Source organism: Strix aluco, chromosome W (assembly GCF_031877795.1).
Source record: "Strix aluco isolate bStrAlu1 chromosome W, bStrAlu1.hap1, whole genome shotgun sequence".
Taxonomy (NCBI): Eukaryota; Metazoa; Chordata; class Aves; order Strigiformes; family Strigidae; genus Strix; species Strix aluco.
The window spans coordinates 27,507,647-27,525,246 of NC_133970.1; the positions used below are offsets into that span (position 1 = coordinate 27,507,647).

A 17,600-nucleotide genomic window follows, 5' to 3' on the forward strand; every position below is an offset into this window, starting at 1 on the left:
AGCACTGCTAAGCAAGAGATGCATGCATCATATTAATGCGAGAGAATGCTGTACAGTACATCATCTAGTAACGCATTTCCCATAGGGTGCCAAAGCATCTCTTGTAAAGGTCCTTTCCTGCTCTTGTATTAACACAATTCATTTGAAAGATCAATATAATCCCACACACAATAAAATATTAAAAATGTTCATTTAGTAAATATAATGAAAGTGGGTGAAGTACTAAGGTAATACTTAATTTCCTCGCATCTAGTCTGAAATAGTTTGCCTTGGGAGCTAACTATGGTTGCACTTTCTAAAAGTTATTTTCATAATGCCACCAGATACAGGTGAGTATAAAGTATTAAATTATCTGTTTCCCAGACTAAATGCTCATACAGCATATTTAAGTGCTCCAATAACTTTCCCCATGTTAGCAGTAAACAAATTTAAAACATTTCCTTCAAGAATACTTGCAAACTTGCCATAAGAATTACAATTAAATCATTGCTACTTTCAGAAACAAGTACTGCAGAACTATTAGCAAAATCTTTCAAATTACATGCTGCTTCTAATAGCTATATTTTCTTCTCAGTTGTCTATCGGTCTACAGAGATTTCCTTTAAACACCTTTTCAGCAAAATCTCTCCAGCTCTTCACTTGTTTTCACTGTCCTCTGAGCTCCTCCCTCTTTTTTTAAAAACTTGTTTTATGGATATTCTGACACAACTTAAGTAACAATTTTATACATCTTTGATTAATATAAACCTTTGTGAAGCCACAGTGAAACAGAGGTCTTATTGCATAGTCTGTAAGTTAGCAGAATCCTATGGAGGCTTTCCTAAAGGTGATACTTGCAAGGGGATACAATGATCCTTATTTCAGGGGACTGATCATAAACATAAACATTTTAAGGCCCTTTGTATGCTAAATTGCTAAATACTTCAGGTTGCCATGTAGGATAGTTTAGATATCTACATATATTTATATATATATATATATTAAAAAAAATGGAAGTTTACATATTAGGAAATATGTAATATATGTAATACTCTGGAGAGCTGGGGGTAATAAATCCTCCAACCATCTCTATTAAGTTATTTTGTATGGGGAAAATAAATAAAATGCCTTTTTGTTTAAAGTTACCTGCTGGTCTTCCTCTTTTAGGGCTTACTTCTGAAGTCACAGCCACTACAGCTTCTGCAGCTTCAGCTTGTTTTTCAGCCTAATTTAAAGAAAGCAATTCACAAATTAAAACCATAGACCCTTCCTCCGCAAAGCAGCTATTTCTTACTTGATTCCTAAAATATTGCATAAAATATATTTCCAAACCGCTAAAAAATAAGCAGTTTAAGTTTAGTAGAGTAAGGATGCATAAAAAGCCCAATAGTTTCTGGATAAAAATTCATAAATATTTGGGACAAAGCACTCTGTTTATAAGGGGAAAATAAGCCTTAAATGATTGTTGCAGTGGTCACTGCAAACAACCTGGAGCAATATGCTGCAATCATTCAGGTTTTATAACTCAGCAGAAGAAACCCCACTGCTAAAATCCATAAGAAGGATGTGAAAAGTTTTCTAGCAAACCAATACATTAGTGCTGGTTGGAGCAAAAGGAAGCTACACGCTTGAATGTGCACACTGCTGATGGCATGGTCCTGCAGTCAACACAAACTTCCTTCTCTTTTTCCAGCACAAAAAGAATATTGGATTCCATTTTCTACACTTCCAAGGGCATTGAGTTTGGTACTGGTACCAGTGTCAGAACTACAGTAAAAAACTGTTTTGACTTACTATTCAGGAACGCCTGAATGGGATACAAATCAGATCCTGAATAACTGCAGTTCACAGCTTGGCATGTTGACTTGAGCCCAATTGGTGTGTGGGGGTGTGGCGTGTGGGGGACTGTCCTCTCAAGGAGAGAAGCTGGCATCACTAACTGCTTCAGTCTTACAAACTTCATCTACTGCTGAATGTGCATCAACACACTGAGAGTCTAGTCTTATTCCAGGTCAATGAACTTTAAAATAAGACTTACGTCTAAAATTCTTTATATGGCTATTAATGTTGCTTTATTATTTTTCTAGAACATCGGGTGAAGAGAGCGAGCTTGAAAATCCAAAGGAATCTCTTTGAAAAGGAATGATGCCACTGGAGTCTTTTTTTCTTTTTTCTTTTTTTTTTTTAATACAAAATAAAAGTTATTAAGTTTTGCATTTGAAATCTATGGACCAAAAGTTTTAAAAATTTTATAAGCATAGTATTTTAATGTTAAATTTTGTGGAATAACAGCCCCTTTAATCTTCATTTGAAAAGTATTTAAATGCTTTGCTGATGGTTTTATCCAGTATTAATAAGCAATACACATCTCAAAATCCCATTCAGAATACAGGAGACAGAGTTGTAGTATGTTTTAATCTGACTCCTGTATGTTTGTCCAGTTAATAGCAGGAAAGAGTGTAAATAGTTTTTCAGCTGCTTAATTGCTTCATTTGTATAAAACATACTCTCTTCCAGTCATACTGACCTGTTAGTGTGTAGTTTTTCAACATGTGTCAGGATGGCTTTTTACTGTGCTTTGTACAAGTTGGAAACATTGTTTTTATAGCAGTTAATGTTAAAGTTTATTTTTGTTCTTGTAAAACATTGTACCAAGTGATGCTATGTACCAATTGTACCAATTCATGCTGCGTGAATTCTCATAGTATGCTTTTGGTATTATAAGATGTCATACTAGGAAGAAATCTGGTGTTTTCACTGAACCTATTGATTCACATTGGTTAGAAAACAATCTTGAATGCTTTTTTAAAAAATTAAAGTCTTTAAGAATCAACTTCTTTGTATGAGTTTAATGTTCAAATTGTATAAATTAAGGCATTCATAAGGGCCATAACTGTTGGAATGTCTAAATCAAAGTTGTTAAGAACTTTTCCTTGGTGAGAACTTGAGGAGTTTAGAACTTAGGTTTTCCAAAAAAAACCTTGTAAAGATTTCTGAAGGCAAGAAAGGAAGGAGACAGAGAAGCGCTACACTTGTAAAATCCCTCATCTCTGCCCCCACTCTTGTGCAATCCCCAGCCCCTTGTGCTCTCTCTCTTTCTCTCTGCGCCCCCTCTCTAACCCCTGTGCTGTCTCTGCCCCCTGTACTCTCTGCCCTCCTCTGGTTGCCTTGGCCTACTGAGCTGACATCACTCAAATAACTAGACTGATGTTGGAGGCCCACTGTTTGACCTTCGGTATGTTGCTATGTAGTCGTTAGGGTTGTAACTTTTGTTAGATGAAGCACAACGAAGCAGGTGTTATAAAAACCCACATAATTGGCAGAAATAGCAGAACTAAACTTATACAAGAATATTTGCCTGGCGACTTGCTACACCAATCAACGAGCGACAGGTCAGAGCAGTCCAACAACAACTAAAGATGAAATAATCTGGAAGGTGCTCTCCACCTCATTAAAACACATCCACCTCAGCCCGAAGGGGGGCAGCATGACTCTGCCTTTGGGGATGCCGGGGACAGACACCCTCAGCACCCTACTCCTCCCAGCCCCTGACAACTGCTGCTCCTGTCAGCAAGGAAAGGGGAAGTAGAGATAGCCACTTTTCCTGTAACTTTGTAGTGTTCTTTGTAGGAGTCTGGGCCGCGCTGGGAGAAAGTTAGTGCAGGCAGAAGAATGCAAGGACGAAGACAAGGCCAGCAAAATAAGGCTGGCAAAAACACACAAGATAGCAGATAAGTGAGAAACACCTGTGGTCAGCAAAAGCACACAAGTCTGAGCAAAACAGGGTATGAGACAAGGGAGTTTTGGCAAGTTTTGGGCTTTACGTGCTAATTGCAATTAACCAATGCAAATGCTTGTAGAGGCGCGTGAACAGCGCGTGTAGATGACCTGTAGCCTATTAGAAGATAGATGAGTGCGTGTACGGAACTTAGTAGAATATAAATGTAACCAGGATTGGGAAAAAAAAAGATGGACGACCTGATCATCACATTGGTGTTGCATCGTTTCTGTTCCCGCATGGAGAAATAAGGACCCCGGCTAATGGTGACCCCAATAGTTCTTTGCATTAATAATCACTCTTTCACGGGGACAATAAATATCCAAACTCCTTCACACGGAACCAATTATTGCATAGTAATCAATGCATGTGTTTAGTCTGTCCAGACCTAAACAATGACATTACTAAAACTGCTGTCAGAAGTAGGATCCAAAGGAAGCTATGGACTGTGAAAAGAGGACTGTACAGCTGTAGTGCATCCAACAGTTGTCCACAATGCAGAGACCACCTACAGCTGCCAAATTTGTTTGCCCGAGTGTAATCTTGCCTGAGTGTAATCTTGAAGGTGGGCGCTCAGGGGTAAGAGTCTGGCAGGAAGTACGTTTAGTACTCCTACTTGAGGTAGGATAGAACAAACATTTTGAAACTTGTTCTAACATAAGAGCAAGGGAATCTGGGAAGTGACTCTTGAACCTCCAGTACCTGGATGGGATGAGGCTCCGTGCCTGGTTTGGATGCGTCCTACAACGGCTTGGGAACTGAAACCGAGGCACACCAAGAGCCTGAAAGAATTTGCAACCCAAATGGGAAAAGGCTTTACAGAATCATCTAGGTTGGAAAAGACCTTGAAGATCATCTAGTCCAACCATCAACCTAAATCACTGACCGTTCCCAACTACACCATATCCCTAAGCACTATGTCAACCCGACTCTTAAACACCTCCAGGGATGAGGACTCCACCACTGCCCTGGGCAGCCCATTCCAACACCTACCAACCCGTTCTGGAAAGAAATACTTCCTAATATCCAGTCTAAACCTTCCCTGGCGCAACTTGAGACCATTCCCTCTTGTCCTATCGCTTGTTACTTGGTTCAAGAGACTCATCCCCACCTCTCTGCAACTGGGCTGGACTGGGAACATAACAGGGAACTATTTGTAGCTCGATGGGCTCATGAAATGTCAGGACATATAAGATGAGCTGTCACCTATAGCTGGCCAAGAGACCAAGGGGTGGACTTCTCTAAAGATTCTATTATACAAATAACAAAGGACTGAAATTTGTGCATTAGTGAAAAAGCTAAACAACAAAAAATATTGAGGCATGGAAGATGACATTTAAACCACCAATTTGGAGATGTGTGGCAAGTAGACTACATTGGACCTTTGTGCAGGACTACTAGGGGGCATCGATAGGTCCTAGACATGGCAGAAATGACTACAAGCTGGCTGGAGACTTACCCAGTGACCCATGTCACTGATAAAAGCACAGTAGTAGGTCTCTGTCCTGGTTTTGGCCAGGATAGAGTTAACTTTCCTTGGGCTGAGAGGGAGCACAGCTAGAGGGCCGGGCCCGGATCGATCATTGGAGTATTCCATATCATGTGACGTCATGCTCAGTATATAGGCAGACAGTGCTCTCTCAGTTTCCGTTTTGGTTTCGGTTTCCCGGTCGGTAGGCCGCGGGATTTCTGGTGCGGTCGGGGTCGCTGCTGGGGGGGGCGGGCTGCGTACCGGTCGCCAGTCGGTAAGCCACTGCTGCATTTTACCCGTTTGGACTTACTATTGTTACTGTTGTTTTGTTACTATTACTAATTTTTTTTTTTTTATTCAACCCACGAATTTCTTTTTTTTGTCCCTCCTCTATCCTCCTCTATTTCACCGGGGGGGGGGAAGTGAAGTAAACGACTGGTCATGTGGTGATTGGCTGCCGGTCGAGTTCAAACCACGACAGTCTCGAAAATTAATTTTGTGGAGACATGGTACACCTGAAAGAATTGAGTCTGACAATGGATGTAATTTCAAAAATGAAATGATAAAGTTAAGAACAGCTGAACATGGAATTGACTGGATATATTGTATTCCCTATTATCCCCAGGCCTCGTGAAAGGTAGAATGGCATAATGGACTCCTGAAAACCATGCTACAAGCCCAGGGAAAAGGGGATATGAGAAACTGGGATGTTCATTTGGCAGAACCCGCTTGGCTTGTAAACACTGGAGAGGCATCATCCCAACCAGGCCCAGGCCAGGCTAGACCTGTGTTACCTCCCTAAGTCCAACTCTCCCCTTTTAGATTGAAGGCTTGAGACATAGCTGATCGAGATGGTTATATTTACTGATTAAGAGACACACCTTTAAAAAGCTAATAATACCTTAGTTGGCTAACAAACTCACCACTATTATTAGTAATATTAGTACACAATTATATCACTGCAAGTAATATTGAGTTAAGATTTTATTGCTTATTATTGATACAGTTATATTACTATAAAGAAAACTTATAAAACACACACATAAGTGCTATTAAGTTGCAATTCTATTGCCTTTCCTCCTGCACTTAGTAGTAAGGCACAAGTCTATTCCTCCATACAAGTTTATTCCTTCTTACTCCATCCTCCCACACCAAGTCATCTGGACATAGGCCTGACGGAGAGTCCAGCAGGTTGTCCAAGGGGGTTCCCTCCAGCATCCTGGGGAGCTTGGGTCTGCAGGTCAGCTTCACCACCGTCTGTAGGCCTCTGCACTTCTACCATCGCAAAATCCCCCAGTTCTTTGTCCTCCACCTGATTTTATACCTTATTCCCCATTTTTTCTTTTCCTGAACACACCTTTTAACCACCCCTGCAACCTCCTTTTCTCCATCCAAACAAGTCCCAAACAAACATTGCACCCCTAATTACATTTTCCTCATTGGTCCCAATTCTGTTATATCTATACCCAAATTCGGTGTTTCCGACACTGTTACCTAGGCAATTCTGGCCTAATATGGTATTAGTACTAGATGAAGGTGGCCTTGCATCCCAAGACTCCTGTACGGGGTCTGGCTGGGATGGAGTTAGTTTTCTTCATAGCAGCTTGTATAGTGCTGTGTTTTAGATTTGTGACCAAAACAATGCTGATAACACATCAATGTTTTAGCTATTGCTGAACAGTGGTTGCACAGCGTCAAGGCCTTCTCTGTTTCTCACTCAGAATAACAGAATCACCTAGGTTGGAAAAGACCTTGAAGATCATCTAGTCCAACCATTAACCTAACACTGACCGTTCTCAACTACACCATATCCCTAAGCGCTATGTCAGCCCGACTCTCAAACACCTCCAGGGATGGGGACTCCACCACTGCCCTGGGCAGCCCATTCCAACGCCTAACAACCCATTCTGGAAAGAAATGCTTCCTAATATCCAGTCTAAACCTGCCCAGGCGCAACTTGAGGCCATTCCCTCTTGTCCTATCACTTGTTACTTGCTTCAAGAGACTCATCCCCAGCTCTCTGCACCCTCCTTTCTGGTAGTTGTAGAGGGCGATGAGGTCTCCCCTCAGCCTCCTCTTCTCCAGACTAAACAACCCCAGTTCCCTCAGCCGCTCCTCGTACGACATGTGCTCCAGGCCCTTCACCAGCTTCGTTGCCCTTCTCTGGACACGCTCGAGTCATTCAATGTCCTTTTTGTAGTGAGGGGCCCAAAACTGAACACAGTCATCGAGGTGCGGCCTCACCAGTGCCGAGTACAGGGGTAAGATCACTTCCCTGTCCCTGCTGGCCACGCTATTGCTGATACAAGCCAGGATGCCATTGGCCTTCTTGGCCACCTGGGCACACTGCTGGCTCATGTTCATCCGGCTGTCAATCAGCACCCCCAGGTCCCTCTCTGACTGGCAGCTCTCCAGCCACTCCTCCCCAAACCTGTAGCGCTGCTGGGGGTTGTTGTGGCCCAAGTGCAGCACCCGGCATTTGGCCTTATTGAAACTCATGCAGCTGGCCTTAGCCCATCGCTCCAGCCTGTCCAGGTCTCTCTGCAGAGCCTCCCTACCCTCAAGCAGATCAACACTCCCACCCAACTTGGTGTCATCTGCAAACTTCCTGAGGGTGCCCTCGATCCCCTCATCTAGATCATCAATAAAGATGTTAAACAGGAGTGGCCCCAAAACCGAGCCCTGGGGGACACCACTCGTGACCGGCCGCCAACTGGATTTAACTCCGTTCACCACAACTCTTTGGGCCCGGCCATCCAGCCAGTTTTTTACCCAGCGAAGCGTGTGCCCATCCAAGCCACGAGCAGCCAGTTTTGCCAGGAGAATGCTGTGGGAAACGGTGTCAAAGGCCTTACTGAAGTCAAGGTAGACAACATCCACAGCCTTTCCCTCATCCAATAAGCAGGTCGCCCTGTTGTAGAAGGAGATCAGGTTTGTCAAGCAGGACCTGCCTTTCATAAGCCCATGCTGACTGGGCCTGATCATCTGGTTGTCCCACATGTGTTGGGTGATGGTAATCTCTGCCTGCCCTGCCCTGGCCTGCCCCTGCCTCCCCCCCCAGTGAACAGATTGTGGGTGCACAAGAGGTTGAGAGGGGACACAACCAGGACAGCTAACCAAAGAGATACTCCATGCTATATAACGTCATGCTCAGTAATAAAATGGAGAGGAGAGGGGTTTAGGTAGGTTAGCCATCCTTTGCTCAGGAACTGGCTGGGCATCAGTGGCATGGGAGGTGGTGAGTGACTGCCTTTGCATCACTTGTTTTGTTTTGTTTTCTTCCTCTCTTCTTCCACTTCTCCTTTGCTTCTTAATTTTTATCTCAACCCATGAGTTTTCTTGCTTTTACTCTTTTCCTTTTCCCCCATCCCACTGGGGGTGGGGAGTGAGCGAGCGGCTGGGTGGTGCTTAGCTGCCTACTGGGGTTAACCCACAACAACTCCCTCCTGACTCTATGGTCCATGATGGTTATATTTTGTTTCCTTTATATGCTTTTTGGACAGAATTATCTTACTTTAGCCTTGATACCCTTACCTACTCCTAATTAAGCACAAGCAGTTTGCATACCAGAGCAATGACATAACCCAGTTAGTGCTCACACCATACTTCTGCCCTTGAAGAGTTTTCATCACACCTCTGGTTCCCATCAGAGGCCTTAGCTAGTTTTGAAGCCTAATATTCCAGTGGGACCTCCTGCTCACAGCCTGTCAGAACAGTAGCTGGAGATAAGGTTCCGATCGTGACAGGCCACGATTGGATGGGAAACATGATTGTTTGGGCTGTCACCCCCTTAGGGAAAGGGAAAACACAGGGGTGGGTGGGTGGTAGTGTTTGTACATGAACCGGGACATACAGCATGAGTAATATTACAAAACAGAAAAGTTAAATGTGTACCTACACACACACTGACTGTAATTAACCCCCTGTGAACCTCATTATACACAGAAAGATGAACCCTATTTTGGTATGGACAGCAGTCTGGACTTTGACCTTAACAGTGGCACAAACAACCACCCCCCAGTGCTGGTCGCAAGCTACCACGCCACTGTGGAATGAGAGGGAATCATACGAAATGAACTGTAGCGCAAAAAAAAAAAAAAAATATTGGAGGATTCACGGTATGGTAGGAAATTGAAGGGGACTGTATTACTGTATAATAATCCCTAAAGATAATACAACCCAGTTAACTCAGAATAGCAGCCAGAGCGGAGCAGGTAAAAATGAAGCCTGATATGTAGGCTATATTAGTGAACAGAAAGGACTTCTCACCAGTATGATGACTAGACTTAATTGGACCACCAGCTTCACAAGTATTTATAAATGTACCCAAAAAAGTCTAAAATTAGAATTTTAATATGAGACCCTATCTAATGGAAGAAACACAAACCAACACTAGTGAACTAACCTCAATATTATCTTGGCAAAGAACGTGGTGAACACCACAATTTGTAACACCACCCTCCAATATATTTACCATGGGCAAGTGGCAAACTTTACTTGGAGCAATCCAATAAGAGAAAGAGTACCACATCAAGTGGGACTGGAATGTAAGTTGACACAATACCACCTGTGCACCTCTTATTATAAGGATTCAACATGCCATTTTCCCTGAACAAGAAGAGCTAAGAGAGACATATCAGGATTGCTAGGACTTGGAGGAGTTGCCCTAAACACCATGGATATCCAAGCCCTCCAAGCCCAGCTGCAACTGGTTGGACAACTAACCTCTTGGTGCCTTGAGGGGCTAGCTAAAGCTGCCATCCAATTAGAAATGACTCACCTCCAATTGCACTGAATAGAAAGACAGACCCGAGAAGTCATGAAAAATGTATCTAAGACTATTTCTACTGGTGTTCAGAATGACTCTTTGGACACTACCTGCCAAAGTATGCAACTGGCCACTTTACTAATAATGAACAAGTATGGTTAACCTGCAAAGGAAAACATTGGGATAGCGGAGCCCACATGTTACATCTTCCTAATACCTCAATAGGAGAAGTACTTAGCTGTGAGCTGCGCACCCGAGATGTGAGGGCACATCTAAGAATTAGGTGGAAAAACCAACCTGTGTGGGCTACATACGTTCAAGGAGTGGAATTACCAGTCATAATGGCTGGTCAGTTATGGACGCATGGCTCGACATCTCCATGGCTATGAATAGACAGTGAACAAAACAAAATTGTCCCTGTAAGCATTTGAGATAGGGTCCTATGCCAAACTCCTTCATGTGGATACAATTATTGCATAGTAATTAATGCATGTGTTTAGTCTGTCCCAACCTAAGCCACGACACTGCCTCTCTCTCTCAGCCCCTCCTTTTGCCCTCTCTGTCTTCCCCCTTTCTCTCCGTCCCCGATGTTAGGGGTTGCTGAATCCGACAGCCTGAGAGAAGTGAGGCTGCCACAGCTCCATGTCCCCAGGTCCAACCAGTAGTGAGGCTAAGCATGTATTCCCAGTAGGCACACAAACAGAGGTATACAATACAAATAAACTTACACACTGTGGTGGGTTGACCTTGGCTGGCTGCCAGACCCCCACCAAACCGCTCTCTCACTCCCTTTCCTCGGCAGGACAAGGGGAGAAAATAAGATGGAAAAGCTCATGGGTCGAGATAAGGACAGGGAGATCACTCACCAGTTACCATGACGGGAAAAACAGACTCGACTTGGGGAAAAATAATTTAATTAGTTGCCAATTAAAAATAGAGTAGGATGGTGAGAAACAAAGACAAAACTAAAAACACCTTCCCCCCACCCTACCTCTTCTTCCCAGACTCAATTTCACTCCTTTGTTCCTGACTCTTCTACCTCCTGCCCCCATGAGCAGTGCAGGCGGGGGTGGGGAATGGGGGGTTGCAGTCAGTTCATAACAGTTCGTCTCTGCCGCTCCTCCCTCACACTTTTCCCTTGCTCCAGAGTGGATCCTTTCCATGGGGTACAGTCCTTCAGGAACAGACTGCTCCATCATGGGTTCCCCATGGGCCAGTCGTCCTTCTCTGGCATTGTTTTCTTAGCATTTACCATCCTTAAATATGTTTTTGCAGAGGCGCTGTAAAGTCATCCGAGTGGTTCAGTATTGGTGCACAGTCAGTCCATTCTGTCTGTTGCTGAGCCGGCTGGAACTGGCTGTGACCAGCACAGGGCAGTCCATGACCTCCTCCTACACAGGTCATCCCTGCAGCCTGTCCCTGCTACCAAAACCTTGCCAATTATGCCCAATACATCTCTCCAATCCTTCCCCTAATGCGCTAACCCCTCCAGTCCCAACCCTCCCCCCAACCCCAAATCCTCCAAGCCCACCCTTACCCTACCCACCAACCTCTCCAAGCCCAACCCTTTTCTTATCCATCAACCCCTCCAAGCCCAACACCTAGCCTAACCTCCAAGTCCTTTAACCCCCAAACATACCCCCACTGCCAACCCATCTAAGCCCAACTTCCACCAATAGCCAAGCCCAACTCTTCCTCTACCCACCAACCTCTTCCAAGTCCTGACACATCCCCTAACTGCCAACCCCTCTGGCTCCAACCCTCCCCCTACCCATGAAGGACTTCAAAGCCCAACCCATCCAAGCTCATCAACCCCTCCAAGCCCAACTCTCACCTTGCCAGCAAACCCCTCCAAGCCCAACCCTTACCCTGCCTGCCAACCCCTCCAAACCCAAACCGTCAAAGCCCAACCCTTACCCTGTCTACCCATCCCTCCAATCCCAACCCCTACCCTATCCACCAAGCCCTCCAAGCTCAACCCATATCCAGACAGTTAAGCCCTCAAAGACCTACCCTTAAACCTAGCTTCTCACCCCTCTAAGCCCAACCCCTCCAGGCCCATCCCTTAACCCTAAATACCAAGCACTCTAGGCCCAAACCTTACCCTAGCCACCAACTCCCTCTCAGCCCAACCTCTAGCCTAAACCCCAACTCCTCTAACTGCCAACATCTCTAACCACCAACCCTTGTAAGCCCAAGGCCTAGCCAACCCGCCAATCCCTCCAACCTCAACTTTTACCCTTCCTGCCAACTCCTCCAAGCCCAACCTGTACCCCTAGCCTAAAACCCAACCACTCTGACCCCAACTGAAAGCAGCTCAAGCCCAACCCCCAGCCTAACCCCCAACCCCTCTAAACACAAGGCCTAGTCTAACCACCAAACTTGCTAACACCAACGCTCTACCCTAACCGCACCCCTCTAACCAAAACCCTTACCCTAACCACTGACCCCTCTGAGCCCAACCCTCAGCCTGACCCCCCCAACTCCTTAAACTCAAACGCTTTACCCAACCCAAATGCCAACCCCTCTTACCCTGACCCCTGCCCTAACCACCAAAGCTTCCAAGCCCAATACTTCCAAGCCCTGCTGCCAACCCCTCCAAGCTCAACCCTTACCCTGCCCACCAACCCCTCCAAGCCTAACCCTTACCCTGTCTGCCAACCCCTCAGTGCCCAACCCTTTCCATGCCCACCTACTCCTTCAACCCCCACCCTTTCCAAGTATAGCCCGTATCCTACCCACCAACCCCTGCCTGCCAAACCCTCCAAGTCCAAACCCAAATAGCCCAACCCTTATCCTTCCCAACTCCTCCAAGCCCATTAATCATTCCACACACAGCCCCTCGAAGCAAGCCAAGCCTCTCCAAGACCATCCCCTCCAAGTCCAATCCCTCCAGCTCCAACCCTTCTCCTACCCACCCACCCCTCCAAGCCCAATCCTTCCCCTGCTCACCAAACCCAACTCATAACCTACCAGCAATCCCTCTAAGACCAATCCTTACCCTACCCACCAACTCCTGCAAGCCCAACCCATACCCTACCTGACAAGCACTCCAAGACCAACCCTTACCCTGCACACCAACTCCCTCAAGTCAAAACCCTACCCTAACAGCCCATCTCTTTCATGCCCAACCCTTATCCTTCCTGCCAGCCCTTGCCCACTCCACCACAATCTTGCAGTCAAATTTTCTTGAGCGCCTACAATGCCTTTTGCAGTAAATTCTTCTCGCACCCTGACCCAAGCTCTGGGCTTCCCCACACACACCAGCCAAAACTCACTTCTACTGCTATGCTCTCATCTGAACTGTGCACTTCTTAAGGGCACACAGCCATTGCCCACACCAACATAAGTCCTCAGAATCAACTTCTCTTTCCTGCATATGCCTTCCCTTCCACAGCCTATTCTGTTGCACTCTGCAGTTGAGCACCTTGCTTCCCCCTGCTTGACAGCTGAAAATCATGTCTACCACTAAGAGCTCCTCTCAACTGCTCACTTAAAAAGGACACACAGCCACTGCCCACACCAACACAAGTGCTCACAGCCATTTTCTCTTTCCTGCCTGCAGCTGCCTTCTGCAGCTAATTCTTGTTATGCTCTGATTGAAGCTCTGGGCACTCTCCTTGCTCACCAGCCAAAAACCATCTTTACCAACGAGCTGTCCTCTTGACTGTGCAAGGACCTGCAGACACTGCCCATGACAACACAATATTCACACCCAAATTCTCCTACCTGCCTACGCTTCCCTTCTGCAGCCCATTCTTGTCACAGTTCAAAACTCTTGTCTTGTAACACAAGAATGGGCTGAAAACAGCAAGTGTAGTTGACAAGAGAACTTGGCTGTGAGCACTTGTGTTGGTGTGGGCAGTTAGCTGCATGTCTGTCTTTGTAAAGGTATGTGGAAGGAGAGTGTCTGCTCCTTTAATGGTATCTGGTCAAAGGAGACATAAACAAGAACATACAGACACAAACCTGACTGACACATGCACTATGTTGGACAGAAGAGGAAGATTAAAGAAAATTTTGTACATCTTTGTCCACTACATATACTTGTAGCCTTGTTAGTACCAAAAGTATCAAAACTAGTTCTAGCTCATACCACTGACATGGGGATGGATGCAATTAGTCCAGTTTTATATGAATAAGGTCAGGCTCAGACTTAAAAAAAAAAAATCTTAATCCATTTTAAAGAACTTATGGGAGGAGTTTTCAAACACCTTTTTCATCTGAGCAGAACTGCGCATGCCTGACAGAGAAAATCATCATGGGCCTGGAAGCCATTTTGAGGCCAAAGAACCAGAAAGCTCAAGTGTTTAAATAGTTCAGGAATGAGATCTCTCTTTCAGAGTGTCATCCGAGAGGTTTTTGTCCCTTTGGGAAGTTAAAAAAACCCAAAACACCCACACAATCTTTTGGCTCCTCAGTGTCCCAGGTTGGAGGCTGGATTTTCAATAAGGTATTACTTATACTCTGTTTTTTAAAAAGGAGAAGTAATTCTCATAAGGACATACAAATGCTGCATCTTTCTTTATCTTTCTGATATGCAGTATGCTAATGATTCATGGCATAGCACACTAAGGCCATGGTTATACCTTCCTACTCATTTCTGCTGCCAGCACTAATGCAAGCAAGTTGAATCAGGAAATGGCTTCAACTTAAAATTAGACTTTACCCCACTTTATTCTAGATCAACTCCCTGATCTGGCTTGCTGTGTGGCTACATGAGCATTAATGCTTGCACAAGAAGTGCAAGCAGCTGGGACCACTGCTTTCAGAAGGCCAGATTTCTGCCAAATCAATGTGACTACATAAGCACAGCCTCATGAAAAGGGACAATATTTCAAGTGTTTGATTCGGTATTATGAACACGCTACAGAAATGTTGGGGGGGGGGGTCAAAAGAGATTATTTTGTTAGTGGTTTAACAACAATTTATTCCTTAACATTTCATATTTACACTAAACCAGGAAAAGATGGGAGCTCCCTACTTTGCACCAAGTTCAAACACAGAATTGTGTGTGGCAAAATGGCCTTTGGGAAAACAGAAGTTACTACATCCCTTTCAAATTGGGGTGGTGGGGTGGGGGTGGTGGTATGCACAGGAGAAGGTAAAAGCACTATAAACTGACACAATCTATTATTAAAGAAATCGGACTATCCCATAAGAAAATACCTTTCAATCCAGATTCTAACAAGTTAGTTAAATATATTGCTACCTTTCTCTTCCTTCCTCTTCTAACAACTTTAGGAATGCATATATCGTTTGTTTTCATCACATCCTATGAAGATAAGAAAAAATAAAGTGTCTTAGCAAACTTAAGATATAGTTTAAATGATCAAGAATTTCTCAGGGAAATCACATAACTGAAGCTTCTGATATGCGACTTTTAGGCAAAAAATTTCATCACATCAAGACGCTTTCTGTTAGTAAATATCATTACATCAAAGTTTGCTCTCTGATGATATCTCTAATTCCCATTAGCTTCAATGAGCGGTAGAAATATATCTGAATACATATGAAACATCTACATTTTAAACCACTCCCGAGACAGTCACAGTGCTAGCAACTGTAGCTTCTAAGTATTGGAAGATACAGTTGCAAGTCAAAGTACACAGTACTGAAGTTAACTTCTTTAGGTTAAAAAGAGTAACATTCCACATACTTTGCTACTGAGTTTTTCAAAGGGGACATCATCTTTGACAGTATCCATCTCTTTGTCTTCTGTAGGTAAATTATTATCCTGTTTACTTGATGACTGAAAATGGAAAAATTAACATGGATTTAGTTAATTTACAGAAAAACAGAAGTGAAAAAGAGGAACTCAACTATCAGAGTGCTTTGCACTTTTGGTTTAAATAGTTTATGGCTATATATACACATTGCTTCTTTAGATAGACATCAACACCCCCAAATAAAACATTTTCATTTTCATATGTGTACCTCTTGTTCTCTAAGCTTTTTTCATATTTACAGACAGTTGTCAGAACAGGTCAAATATATTGCAACATACCACGACAGAACTAAAAAAAAAGTACAAAATAAAAAATTACACCAGCACTTATTTTATTCCATTTTATGTTCGTGGTAACATCATTACATTTTTCCATATCAGTACTTCTAAATGTTCATACCAATACTAAAAAATTCATCTCGACAACTGCTTATCTATGTATATGGATAAGAGTTATGGATCAGAACGAGCAAACAATATGAATGTAAAGGTGTACAAACAAAATTCAGTAGAATACAAACAAGGCATTTAATGGATTATAAGCTAAAATTCAGTAACACTGATCATCAGTCACTGGATTTTGACAATGCTATGCTTTAAAAACAACAAACCAAAAAACCTTTAGAAGAGCTGGTCTTTATATATTTAGATCTATTTGAGAGATATATCTAAGATATATGAAGAGTTTGTAATACTTGAAAATAATCACCTTAGCCCCGTGAGAAAAAGAAAAGAGAGCAAAACAGGGCACGAGTAAAAGCAAGAGCAAAAAAGAGGTTTAAAGATAGGGAAAAAAAGGACGCAAAAGATAGCGAGAGGGAAAGAGGTAAAATAGTCAGAGAGCGCCAGAGAGAGCGGGGGGGGGGGGGGGGGGGAGTGGAGGCGGATAAGGGAGACGTGAGAGGGAAAGGTAGAGGGTGGGGGCGAAAGAGAGCGGGGGGGGGGGGGGGAGATATGAGTAAAGAGGGAGGAGAGGGAGAGAGGAATAGAAGGAAGGGGGAGATGGGGAGGGAGATGGGTGAGGGCGAGAGGGATACAGGAGCTGGGGGAGACAGAGAGAAGAAGAGAGAAACGGGGAAGAGGCGGACACAGAGAGAGCGCAAGACAGATGGAGGAAGAGATCAGGAAAAAGGCATCAAGAGAGCAGGGGAAAGAGGGAACAGGACAGAGGCAAAAGAGAGAGTGAGGATTAAAAAGCAGAGGAAAAAGATAGGATGAGAGTGAAAAAAGATGAGGGGAAAGGAGGGACAAAGAGAGGAAAAAGAGAAGACAACAGAGTGGGAGAGAGAGAGCAGAGGAAGGGAAGAGATATAGGGAAGGGAAGGGGCAGGAGGGGGTGGGGGGAGAGACAGGGGAGAGGGAGAGAGAAGTGGGTAGGCAAAGAGAGTTATCGACACCAAAAAATGCGGGATGTGGGGAGGTTGTGGGGGGAACAGAGACAGGGAGGAGAGACATAGGTGGGGTAGCACGGGGGGGAAAGGCTAAGACCAAGACAGAGGGAGACTGAGCCGTGACTGTGACCAGGAGGGGGGTGTCCAAGTCGGGGGGGGGGGGGGGGGGGCAAAAGAGAAAGGGGGAGGGGGGCTGAAAGAGGGTCGCGCACACACATAGAGACTGAGAGAATGATCAAGAGAAATCGAGATGCTGAGCCCAAGACATGAGAGAGACCGGGGCATGGCGGAGAAGGAGAGGGACGGGGTACCGAGGCAGCGAGTGAGAGAAGGTGAGAGAGCTTGCAAAAGGGAGACCGAGAAAGTCAGATGAGAGGGATGGGAGAGCGACCCCAAGAGAATGAGATGGGGAGAGACACAGAGAGATCGAGAGAGAATAAAACCGAGGTGCATGGATAGAAAGAGGCAGAGAGAATGAGAGAGAA

At 44.5% G+C, this 17,600-nt stretch overlaps 2 protein-coding genes across 3 annotated transcripts in view; one reads left to right on the plus strand and one right to left on the minus strand.

The window, feature by feature from the left end:
* Positions 1–2,811, plus strand: part of LOC141917667 (lens epithelium-derived growth factor-like) — a 117,606-nt gene extending 114,795 nt beyond the window's left edge. For both annotated transcript variants that reach the window (XM_074811047.1, XM_074811046.1), the window contains exon 16: positions 2,067–2,811. The gene's annotated coding sequence lies outside the window, so the exon portion shown is untranslated. The remainder of the gene's footprint in view (positions 1–2,066) is intronic.
* Positions 1–17,600, minus strand: part of LOC141917602 (lens epithelium-derived growth factor-like) — a 37,653-nt gene that overhangs the window by 11,837 nt on the left and 8,216 nt on the right. The window contains exons 2-4 of the mRNA XM_074810941.1: positions 15,656–15,748; positions 15,209–15,271; positions 1,126–1,204 (exon numbers count right to left, since the gene is read on the minus strand). Coding sequence (XP_074667042.1) covers positions 1,126–1,204; positions 15,209–15,271; positions 15,656–15,748 — 235 coding nt within the window. The remainder of the gene's footprint in view (positions 1–1,125; positions 1,205–15,208; positions 15,272–15,655; positions 15,749–17,600) is intronic.